This window comes from Bicyclus anynana, chromosome 13 (assembly GCF_947172395.1).
Source record: "Bicyclus anynana chromosome 13, ilBicAnyn1.1, whole genome shotgun sequence".
Taxonomy (NCBI): domain Eukaryota; kingdom Metazoa; phylum Arthropoda; class Insecta; order Lepidoptera; family Nymphalidae; genus Bicyclus; species Bicyclus anynana.
Window position 1 is genome coordinate 5,974,305 of NC_069095.1, and position 12,859 is coordinate 5,987,163.

General features: G+C 34.0%; 1 protein-coding gene across 1 annotated transcript; it reads left to right on the forward strand.

Moving 5' to 3' along the window:
- The first annotated feature begins 826 nt into the window (after positions 1 to 826).
- Positions 827 to 9,237, forward strand: LOC112045837 (glutamate receptor ionotropic, kainate 2-like). Its single transcript, XM_024082192.2, has 17 exons — positions 827 to 1,069; positions 1,593 to 1,753; positions 2,337 to 2,504; positions 2,611 to 2,777; positions 2,877 to 3,073; positions 3,147 to 3,415; positions 3,494 to 3,598; positions 3,680 to 3,796; positions 3,862 to 4,068; positions 4,209 to 4,370; positions 4,617 to 4,816; positions 4,938 to 5,139; positions 5,653 to 5,744; positions 6,448 to 6,584; positions 7,095 to 7,210; positions 8,000 to 8,152; positions 8,865 to 9,237. Exons 1-17 carry the CDS (start codon positions 991 to 993, stop codon positions 9,186 to 9,188), a joined length of 2,856 nt encoding a protein of 951 aa, XP_023937960.2. The 5' UTR covers positions 827 to 990; the 3' UTR covers positions 9,189 to 9,237.
- Positions 9,238 to 12,859: the final 3,622 nt, after the last annotated feature.

A 12,859-nucleotide genomic window follows, 5' to 3' on the forward strand; every position in this document is an offset into this window, starting at 1 on the left:
CTAATATATTATCGTCGTCGTCGTCGTCGTCATCAACCCATATTCGGCTCACTGCTGAGCTCGAGTCTCCTCTCAGAATGAGAGGGGTTAGGCCAATAGTCCACCACGCTGGCCCAATGCGGATTGGCAGACTTCACACACGCAGAGAATGAAGATAATTCTCTGGTATGCAGGTTTCCTCACGATGTTTTCCTTCACCGATTGAGACACGTGATATTTAATTTCTTAAAATGCACACAACTGAAAAGTTGGAGGTGCATGCCCGGGACCGGATTCGAACCCACACCCTCCGGAATCGGAGGCAGAGGTCATATCCACTAGGCTATCACTGCTAATATATTACCTATTAATTAATTCGTTAAAAAAGAATCATCGTTTCATCAACATTTTAGTTAAATATGTAGGTGCTGTCAGACAAAAAACCTCTTATTGGGGAATGTATAAACCTGCTATTTATTTACGAAAACTATCGAGCGCATTTTTTGCAGAATAAACTAAATTAAATGAATTTTTATAAAAAATAATTGAAACTGATTACAAATTACATCAGCGTCAGGTTTTTAAAATACCCATTAAATGAATACAATTACAATTTATGAAACACAAATACAAAATACATATTTGTATTTAACTACAAGTAGGTAATTCTAATGCCCAATTCTGATTATCGATTTGATGCTTAATAACAGTGTGTAATAAACTCTACCTCAGTATTTCAACTGTTGATATTTGCAGCGATAATTCAGAAGCATTAATGAAAATTAGTGGTTAGGCTATTTCTAGCCAATGCATTCGCACCGCCAACTACTAGGCTATGACACAATTAGGTTTAGAACAACTATAGAGTAGCTCCGAAAATAATATCATTGCTAACACTAACACACCAATTCGATATGATCCACTTAATGGGCGTGAAAATATGATTACATTAAGGAAAGCATGTGAGAAGACGTGAAAATATCAGGCTAATTAAAAAAAAAGTGATTTATAATGTACGCAAAATTAAAATGTTTACAATGCCTAATCATTTTGAATGGTTTGTTTTATGTTCAAGGAGAAAGAACTATAGGTGAGTTTCGTTTTCATTCGTTAAATCAAAAAGGCGCTGTCATGCTTATTTTGCACACTGGAAATTAAATTATCGATCAATCTGGCCTTAATTAATTTTGTGTAGATATACAACCATTAACAATAGATAATATATAGGGATTTATTGTATAACTAACTTTGTCCGTAAAATTCACAAATCTTGCAGGAACTTTAAGAGATAAACTCCCCCTATCTTTTAGTGAAAGTCCTAATAAAATCAGTGCAGAGATTAGCCCGAACATACAGACCGATACACAGAAATATTTAATAAATTTTCTTGTGTTTTAGTTTCGTAAATATAACGAATTGTTAAAACACAGTTATTTAAAAATTATAGATTCTTCAATTTTATCTATCTGTATAATGATGATGTATGATGTATTGACGATATTAGTGTCGAAATATAAACTATTTTGAAATATAGACTTAATTTTTCATGCAACCTTTTAGTATATAATATTCAATCTTTTAACGTAAAAAATAGTTTATTGCGTTTTCCTTAGGAGCAATTATTGATGATGGAAGTTTTTTATTCGAAGCGGCATTCAATGTAGCTATTACAGCAGCATCTGAAAATGAGGAAAGTCCTTTTGCAGCCAGCGTCGTGCGAACACCACCTGGTGATATAATGGAAGCTGAAACAGCTATGTGTACTCTTTTAGAGGTATTTATTTTCTAAATTTTTAAAGAGAGTTTACTGAATTTATAATAACAATAGGGATGATGACAGTTTTTTAAATTGTATATAAATTAAGAGTATATTAATAGCAAAGCAATTTTGTAAAAGTAATAGGGTATCTGCGATCTTTACTTTCGGAGCTACAGGGATTTAAAGTGTCAGATTTGCGGCGCTGCCGCGGATCCCTGAAAAACGGCCCATACAAAATGGCTCGAACTAATGACGTCATACGCAATGTAATGATCGTTAGATTTGTATGCGCGTTCAAACAAAATTACTAATATCTTCGTTATTTGTGCGTTTATGCTTATAGTTCAAATATTAAAAAATGTCACATTTAATGTAAGGAAGCTAAAACTGTGTGAATTTTCATCTAATTACGATAAAATATTTTTAATAGATTTTGAAATTTTATAATCTCATTTATTTTGCAAATATCCAGACAATCTTTGCTTTTTATGTATAAATTAGTTAACATTGACCTTATTTATCCGAATGTATCATAAAAATCAATATATTCAAACCTAGTCATCATCCCCATTATATATTTATTTACTTTTATCTTCAGAGTAATATTTTCGGAGTATATGGACCTAAAACAAAAAGTACGTTGCATCATGTCCAGTCCATAGCAGACTTTTTGGAAATTCCACAGTTAATAGCTGAGCCCGTGGAAACTCTGAATCGAAATTGGACTGCTGTTAATTTATATCCGAACCACATTGCTTATTCACAGGTAATATTCGTGCTATTTTGTTCTGAATTGTGTTTATAAATGGGCTTTTAAAAATATTTTTTTTCTGAGTTCACTTCTCGTGCATTATGTTTTATTCTTCTTGTAGATATTTGCCGATATTATTAAAATAAAAGCTTGGGACGAGTTCACGATCATCTATGAAGGCTCCGAACATTTACCTTTTATAGACAATATTATATCTTTGCAAGAGTTAGATTCTGAAGTAAAAATGGTAATATTAGTGGTGCAACTGCCAGATGGTGATGACTATAGGTACGAGTAAAGAGCTGTTTTGATTTTAAAAAAGTCTATGTCTATTATTTTGATATAAATCAATTCAATAAACCTTACAATTTTATTATTTCATTTTAGATCGCAGCTAAAAACAGTAAAAGCATCAGGTTCACTAAATTATGTTATAAGCTGTGGTATAGATAAGTTACCGCTGATATTACAGCAAATACAACAAGTTGGATTAATGTCCGATGATCATAGCTATATAATAATGGATCCTGATTTCCAAACGATTGACATCGAACCATACAAACACGGAGGTTCAAATATAACAGGTATATTTTTAATTAATCTAAGTTTTATATAAAATCCTAAATGCAGTATACACCAAATCTGAACGTGTTCCAGGTATCAGATTTTTTGATCCCGAATTAGAGGATATTCAAAATTTTATTACTTCTTTGAATGCAAAGGTAAAAGAACTTTCCGAGGGACAGATTGAAAATGCAGTGGCTGAAAATGGCCTCACATTAAATCTAGCGCTTGTCTATGATTCAGTAATTTTGTATACAGCAGCAATAAATGCAATGGGATTGGAGGAAGGCGCAGAAAATATTACTTGCGACAGTGACGATAGTTGGACTTTTGGATCTACCCTTATTAACCACGTACGAACGGTAAGTTATCGTTCATGTTTATTACTTTATTAGATAGTTTGCTAGGTGACAAGTTAACTGTAATTTTTTTTTACGTAGATGGAAATAGACGGTTTAACTGGCTTGATAAAATTTGACGAAGAAGGCCTTCGCTCTGAATTAGAAGTGGATGTACTGGAAGTAATGGCTCATGGTTTCGAAAAGGTAGGAAACGACCAAAAATTTGATATTTAAGCTAATTGTAATAAATGTGGTTCATTTCTAATACTTGTTATTGATCTAAAGATAGGATCTTGGACGACAGAAGATGGATTTACCGAGTCTAGAAAAATTGTACCCCCAGTGGAACAAGAAGGAAGTGATTCTATGAAAGGAAAACATTTCATTGTGATAACTGCGTTGGTATGTTAAAGAAATTTGAATTTATTTGGAATTATTTCATTGTTTAATATGTGCTAATTTTTTAGAGTGCCCCATATGGAATGTTGAAGGAGTCTTCAAAACAATTGGAGGGAAATGACCGTTACGAAGGTTTTGGTATAGAAATAATAGAAGAATTAGCAAAGATGAATGAGTTCAATTATACTTTTGACATTCAAGTCGACGGTGTTTACGGATCGTATGATTCCAAAACAGGCAAATGGACTGGAATGATGGAGAAAATAATGGACGGAGTAAATAAAATTCTATATCTATACATCTGAAACGTGTATATATAGTAAACAATTAGTGGTATAGACACTATAGTAAGTTGCTGGAGTTGTTAAGAACCTTACTTTATAAGTAAGCTATTTTAAACTTTAATCTATTTCAGAGGGTGGATTTTGCTATAACCGATTTAACAATAACGGCTGCTCGTCAAAAAGCTGTGGATTTTACCAGTCCTTTTATGAATTTAGGTATCACTATATTATACAAAAAACCCACAAAACAACCACCAGACTTGTTTTCATTTATTTCACCTTTTTCTTACCAGGTAAGGAAATTTATAAAAAAAACCCTCACTAGATAAACCCAACCCCCCTTAAAGAAGTTATTTCCATATATTTTCACATTGATTGATTTTATTTTATTTAACATAAAAGTTCTTATACATATCATAAATTTTAGCTTTTAAGCAGTAGTTTTGACTGTGCATTTATGATTCACTTCTAGTTATTATAATTTTACCTGTAGATTAGCTAGAAGCTTTTTACATGGCTTACAAATATTTTATTTCTAGGTTTGGGGTTATTTAGCAGGTGCTTATGTTGGCGTATCGGCGTTACTTTTTTTATTAGGACGATTTGCACCTGAGGAATGGCAGAACCCATATCCTTGCATAGAAGAACCAGAAACTTTAGACAACCAATGGACGTTTGCAAACTCTTTTTGGTTTACTTTAGGTAGTGTACTTACACAGGGATCTGAAATAGCACCAATGTAAGTAATATAAGTTTTGTAGTAATGAGATATTTTACTAATTTAATTTTCATTTAAAACGTGTTTCATATTATTTTAGTTACTTATAAGAATATAATAGTTTAATTACATTGGTTTTTAGTGCAGTATCTACAAGAATGGCCGGCAGTATGTGGTGGTTTTTCACTCTTATCATGGTATCATCGTACACTGCTAATCTTGCTGCATTTTTAACTGTTGAGTCCAAGTTTTATGCAATAAAAAGTGTGTCAGATTTAGCAAACAACCCTTACGAAATTAGCTATGGAGCGAAAAAAGGCGGCGCTACTTATAGCTTCTTTAAGGTGACTTGACACTAATTTAATTAAAATATTAACGTCAAAGGAATTATTTCATTAGACTTATTAAGTCTATAGTCCGGGATCCGTAGAACATTTGTTACAATTGATTACTATCAAGTTAATTCATCTCAATGAGACGATCAACTTTTTTATTTACGTAAATTCTTGATTCTGGTAGCTAAGTGAGTTGCCAGGAAATAAAAACTTCTGAGCATCCGAACTAGATAATGTACCTCGCAATTTGTAGGACTTTGTGGCTGTTAAGTTGTACAAAATGTTCTACGGATCCCTGACTACTAGAGGTATTTGCAAAAACTGTTGCACAATTATTATACAATAGAAGTATGAAAGAATTATGTTCTTGTAACTATAACTTTAGATTCTTATCTCTTGTAACTAAAAGTTTAGATTATTTTCAGTTGAGTTATTAACTTTTGACAAAGTCTTACCTAAGTTATAATTTGTACTAGTACTTTTGATATATAACTATTTCAACGGATTTTCTGTATATTACAGGAATCTGACAACATACTTTATCAGAAAATGTACCAATATATGGACGCACATCCAGAGATGATGCCACCTACAAATGACATCGGGCTGGAAAGGTGACACTTACATTTTTCCCTTATATTCGCTAAAATGAAAAATTGCTTTCCAAAACTTAATTTTAGCTACAAAAATAATTTTAATTCATAATTCTATCAAGTAAAACTTATAACACTTAATGACTAGTAGAAACTTATACTTAACTGGGTGATTTATATAAATAACCCAGTGAACTATACCCGTAGTTTCATCATCATTATTATCAACCCATATTTGGCTCACTGTTTAGCTCGAGTCTCCTCTCAGAATGAGAGGGATTAGGCCACTACGCTGGCCCTCTGCGGATTAACAGAATTAAGAAAATTCTCTGGTATACAGTTTTCCTCACGATGTTTTCTTTCATCGTTTCAGACACGTGATATTTAATTTCTTAAAATGCACACAACTGAAAATGCCCCGGACCGGATTCGAACCCACATAAAATATTTTATTAGTAATCCATGAGTGTATTGCCTTGAAAAGCTTTTTATGAAAGATATTATACAGTACTGGCTTGCTCTCTTTCATCACTTCAATATAATAATTGTCTACTTTATCCCCAACATGGCTTATATCACAAATCTGGAAAAATTTGAGAGTCATATTGATTTTTTGAAACGGCTCGTAAAAATGAGTATACTTATTTTTGTATGGTTTTCGAAAGTTTCTTTACTTTTTCAAAATGTAGTAGTTGTGTTAAACATAGATTTTTTTTAATTCTAGGGTCAAATCTGAAACTGAAAATTATGCATTTTTAATGGAGTCTTCATCAATCGAGTATTTGGTAGAGAGAAATTGTGACGTAGCTCAAGTAGGTGGACTTTTGGACAGTAAAGGCTATGGAATAGCCATGAAGAAAAGTAAGTTTTAAAAGACAATTTAAATAAATCGATCCATACTCTTAAAATTAAAAGTAAATAAGCAAGTCTGTGTGTCTGCCTTTACTGTAATGGATAAGTCGCTAATCCGATAAACAAGAATTTCCGTACAGTGTTGAATTGGAGCAGAACATAGACTTCTTTTTACCTCTGAAAAATCCATGGTTCCTGGGGATTTGTAAAAAAGCAGAATTCACGCGAACGCTGAATTTTGCGATAGTTTTTGAAGATTTAAGCTTATTGGTAGGGGAAAAAAATAATACAGCTTCTTAAAATACTTTGCCGCTTTTTTACACCGGCGATCTTTTTGAGCAAGGAGCGTAAGGTTTTTCTTCAAGAAACATACTTTTATTAAGCCAATTATTAAACCATATCCCTATTATGACATCTCCATATATTTTTATTTTTATGCATACCTACCTGGACTCCCGGTGCCAACGTTGTATTGGCTGGTGGGCATTCTCCTTTATAATGTTTTGATTTTGTTCTTAGACTCACCATACAGACAACCAATGAGCGAGTCAATACTACAGTTACAGGAACAAGGAAAGATATCGAGGATGAAAGACAAATGGTGGAAAGAAAAACGAGGAGGAGGCGTATGCGCGGTAATTTTTCATGTTAATTAAAAATTTGCAAAAGGGAAAATTTCTTTGAACCTAATTTATGTAATTATGTGTAAACGCTCATATAAATCTAACGATCTCTGGAAGCTAGATGTCAAGCAAGACAAAATTTAAAAATTCTTCAAACCATTGTCTAAGACTGAATATAATAGTTAATCAATATCTTCAATTAATTGTTTTTTCTTTATATATTTGTTTTTTATTTTGTCACCCAAGAACGTATCCCATAGAATCCCATATAAAATTCCATTCTATGTTCACGGTTACTGTATTTGCGACACATTTAGAGAACGTATCCCCACGAATAATATAGGTTAGCTTTATTTCATAGCTTTTTTTTATTTAATAGCTTTTACTGTATATTATACAATTTTAAAAACTGTCATCATCCCTATTGTAATTGAACATTGTAGAGTCAACATATCTTGAGGATGCTGAGACATTGTAGAGACGAGAAATAACACGTGCTTAGAGGATAGATAGTCGAATCTGTACGACGTCGTGTCTTGGATTCGACGTTTTTTGGAGATAAAATGAATAAACTATTCCTATTTAAGAAATTATATATCACGTGTCTCAATCGCTGAAGAAAAACATCGTGAGGAAACCTGCATACCAGAGAATTATCTTCATTCTCTGCGTGTGTGAAGTCATTGGGCCAGCGTGGTGGACTATTGGCCTAACCCCTCTCATTCTGAGAGGAGACTCGAGCTTAGCAGTGAGCCGAATATGGGTTGATGACGATGACGATTATTCTTATTTATTTTTAAGGATGACGATGAAGGCAGCGGAGATGCTCAACCATTAGTGCTAGCGAATGTAGGTGGAGTGTTCATTGTACTCGCCGCCGGGTCGGGTATGGCGGTCATCTGCGCTTTCGTTGAAATGATGTTCGACGTCTGGCTAACGGCGCGTAGAGTCAAGGTATATAATAAGCCTTTATAATGGACCCCTACGAAAACTACTAAAACTAACCTATTAATAATTATAATATTAATAAAATACTATTAAATCTCACCTATTTACACAATTTTTGTAATTCATCAGTCCATAATAACATTTCTTGCAAAAGCTCTAAGCTCAAATATAGCTAAGATTCTAGTCCCACTAATGGCGTAATAATTATTGCTTACAGTCTATTTTAACCATATACGCTTTTATATTCTTACTTTTCTATATCTTGCTAACTAATAATTATTTTATTTACATTAACAATGTTTCTATCTATCTTTCTTTTTAAATAATGTCTTACATTTACGTAATGCTAATATTATAAAGAAGATATACTTTCTGGTTTCTGGGTTAAATTCTGGATCAACTGAACTGATTTTGGAAATTACCAATGGAAAGCCACGTTATTTGTTAGTGTTAGGTAATATTTTATCCCCGTATTCTCATGGGAATGGGTACCACGCGGTCGAAACCGCGAGGCGTCGGTAATAGTCTGGCAAGTTCGCTGATGATGTGAGATGACACTCCCATGATGTGCGGGCGACGGTGGAGATATTGCTCGGGTGTGAAATCGTGCGTGCGGGGTTGTGCGGGGGATTTCCATTCATCGCTACACGCCCCCCGGTCCGCACGGACCATTGCGAACGAAGTTGTCAAGCTATAGTAAACCATGAATTGGTTTCAGGTATCGTTCAAGGAAGAGCTGATTGCAGAACTCAAGTTCATATTCAGCTTCAGCGGAGATGTGAAACCTGTTCGCCATAGAGAATCAACTGGCAGTGGATCCAAAGAGTCCAAGAAAGAGGAAGAAAAAGAAGAAGATGACGTAGAGTCACATAGAGAAAGTCAAAACAGAGACGAACTAGCGCCTTCACGGCATTCGGAAAGGTCAAGCCACTCTCACCATAACTCCCACAGTAGGAGGCAAAGTAATGCCATTCAAATGGCTAGAATGCGTAAATATAGCAGACAGTATTCGAACAAGTCCCAATTGATACCTGAAAATTAGAAATACCATTTGTGCTACATCTTTATATTAATAAATTATTTGGAATTGATTTTCTTGCCTATTTTTTTCATCATCAACATCACTGCGTGTCAAAACCCAAAAAGCTTTCCTATTATACACGACTTAATGTGGAGAGAAGGTTTCAGTGTTGGTATAAATAAGAGGCTCTTTGATGACTTGAGCTCAGTTGTTTGTTAGTCAGCGTAGACACCGTACCGCTGCCAATCGCTTTAGTGATTTTGCGCAATAATGTTTTGTGTTACATTTTTAGATAATGTTTTGTGTTGTAATTATTGTTAATCATAAATTATTTAGTGTGGGCACCGAGAACATGTCAGGCAGGGAAGGTGAGATAGATCCTTTAAACCTAGTATCAAGGTCACAAGTCCTGAGACCTGCTCGTGATGTTTCCTCTACCACAAAATAATGGTACAATCACTGTCGCTGCTACCCGACGTGTCACATTTAGTTTAGTTGTGGATAGTTGAGTACATTTTATTTTAGTGAACGTATATTTGAACGTATATTGAACTTCTATAAATATGCTACAAAATCATGATAATTTAGAAACTTCTATAGGCTATCACTATATCTAATTGGACCAAACTTCAGCTTAAAATCCAAATATTTGAAATAACAAACCACAGATAGGATAGGTATTACTTCTTTCAAAGTCCATTTCGGTTGACTGTGATATACGGAGCTTGTATGAGACTAATGTATTAGGAGAAATTTTTATATTTAAATGTAAAACGTCTGCTGCCAAATAAATTTACATACGAAGGAACGTAGGCTATATAAAATCATTAAAGGTTAATGGCAAGGTATCAATCATGAAGTCCCCCAATTGTACGGTTATTCCGATTCAATAGAACTATTTACGATTTACGATATCACAATTTCGGATAATATTTCACTGTATAATTTTATACAGGGTGCTCGGGAGTATTTCCCATAACTTCAAGATGTTGACGAGTGCACATATAGGAGCCGAACTGAATAACTAATATTTTTTTAACTAAAAAGTAAAAACTTTTTATGTTTTCATACAAAGTAATTTAAATTTTTCCAATTATCCATGTAACACACGTCTTTATATATCCTTGTATTCTAAAATACGTCAAACTTGGCTACGTCATAAAATTATAAGGATATGTATAAGGGACACAAATATTAATTATTTAACCCGAAAATATTAATTTTAGAATACATGTAAAGGATCAGCCTGGCTGTCCAGCGCGGAAATGCAGCCAATATTCTTGCCACCATTCCACAAGACAATTATTTTAGATTGTTCCATGGAAGACCTTGTAACTACAGTATTTATGTGTTAGGGAAGATAGTAAGCTGTGAAACTGCTGTGTGATCGTAATCGAATCATTTAAAACATCCAATTTCATATTTCAATTAATTAATTACGCCTGGTGATATAGTTTCATAACACAATTTAATACTGGTGTGGAATATAATTAATGAGGAATATAAAACGGAACACGATATAAAGTAATAAATTGTATGGCACAATTTGTTCAGTAAATGGAAGTCCAGTGAAGGATAGTGGTCACAGAGGTCGCCGGCGTCCGATTCACAGGACACTATAGTAATGACCAATTTATCATTCAAACCCATGCAGATACTGTATTCTTAGAGGATGAATATCAAATTTAATCTTTTAGCAAATTTAAAAGTTAACGACGACCATTTTTACGACTTCTCTGACGCTGTTAGTAATTCTGTGGTTCAATAGTGATGAACTTGGGTTTGATTCCCAGCTGAAGTCAATTTAGGATTTCTTGTTTTCTAAATTGGCTCAGGTCTGGTCTGGTGGTAGGCGTTTGTGGCTAGATACTAGTAGGTACTTGTATATAGGTCATCATCATCATTATCCACCCATATTAGGCTCACTGCTAAGCACGAGTCTCCTCGCATAATGAGAGGGATTAGACCATTATAGTCCACCACCCTGGCCTAGTGCGGATTGGCAGACTTCATACACGTTGAGGATTAAGAAAATTCTCAGGTATGCAGGGGTCCTCCTGATGTTTTCTCTTTGCCGTTTGAGACACGTGATATATTTTTTTTAACTGCACATTTAACTGAAAAGTTGGAGGTGCTTGCCCCGGACCGGATTCGAAACTACGCTCTTCAGAATCGGAGGCAGAGGTCATATCCACTGGGCCATCACTTGGTAACATCAGTTTGAGGTAACTTAACTTACAGAGATATTTCCAATTTTTATTGTCCTTTAATATCACACGTGACTTCTAAGATAATAATAACTAATATTTTATAGGCGAAAGTTTGTGTGTGTGTAAGTGTGAAAATGTGTTAGTATGTTTGTCCCTCTTTTACGCTGTGCTAAAGCGATTTGGCTGAAATGAATGGAAATATATTTTACTCTGGATTAACTCATGGACTACTTTTCATGCCGGAAAATCTATGGTCCCGCTGAATTTGTGAAAAACTGAATTCCACGCGGACAAAATCGCGGGCGTCCGCTAGTATTTGGTATAAAAGTTTAGTACAAAAATACAGCAGTTACCATTTATTTTCGAGGTTAAACCTTGATAACTGCACTAATATCATAAAACTCATATTAAAACATAAGCGATCATTCGTAATGATAAAACAATGGACCCAAGTATTCGTCGAAATTGGGAAAATAAATTATTAAGTAGGCTGAAGCACTTATCTATGTTACCTACCCATTATCTAAAAGGTCAACAATATAAAAATATAGTCTCATTAGAGGTTATGATAAAGGCTGCTTTCAGTTATATTTCGTAACTTCGTACCTAATAAATTGTTGAAAATGTATGTAGGGTCATTGTGGCTACAGTGGGTCAAGTAAGAACACTGGGTCGGCAATATATTGGTGAATAAGAGACGGTCGATAGTTGCGTCTATTTCACATATATATTCGCGCTCCAACATGATTCACGCCAAGCTTGCCAGTGGATCGCTAGGAAGCGTTTTAAACGGTACAGGAATTAGTTTGTGTTTTGTGACTGCAAAAGTACAAAAAATACGTAAGTTTTAATTTTTATTTCTTCCATAGTTGTAAATGTTAGAAGTTAGTTAAAGTGTTTATGTTTTAAGTACTTATTAAGGTCTCATTTGATAGTAAATTGAGCTAGCTTCCTCAGTGAAGTATTCTGTTATTGCTTCGTTAAATTAAAATGGCGTGGGTAGTACATAGTGAGTCGTTTCCAAAGTGGGCACAGTGAGTCGACCCACTGTGGACCTATTGAATTAATCTATATTCTTTACTCATATTTTAAAGTGGAAATATTTGTATTTTCGTAGGTAACAAATAAACTCACAAACTACTAGACCGATTTGAAAAATTCTTTCAATAGAAATCTACATTATCAGGGAGTAAAATAGGTTTTATATTATCACCTTTTTCCTATGGGAATTAGAACTGCGAGGTTCTTCTATTTCTATATAATATTGGGATCGATGGCTTAACGTGCTCTCCAGGGCGAAGGACGTAACACCACCAACTTAACAACTACATATTGTAATTTTATTTTACAGAATGCCAAAGAAACGCCTGTTATGTAGGAAAATAGGTAATCATACCGAAGAAGATATGAAAAAAGCTCTTCAAAATATCAAATCAGGGAAAAAAATACTTGCTGTTGCTAGAGAACAGAAAATTCCATTTT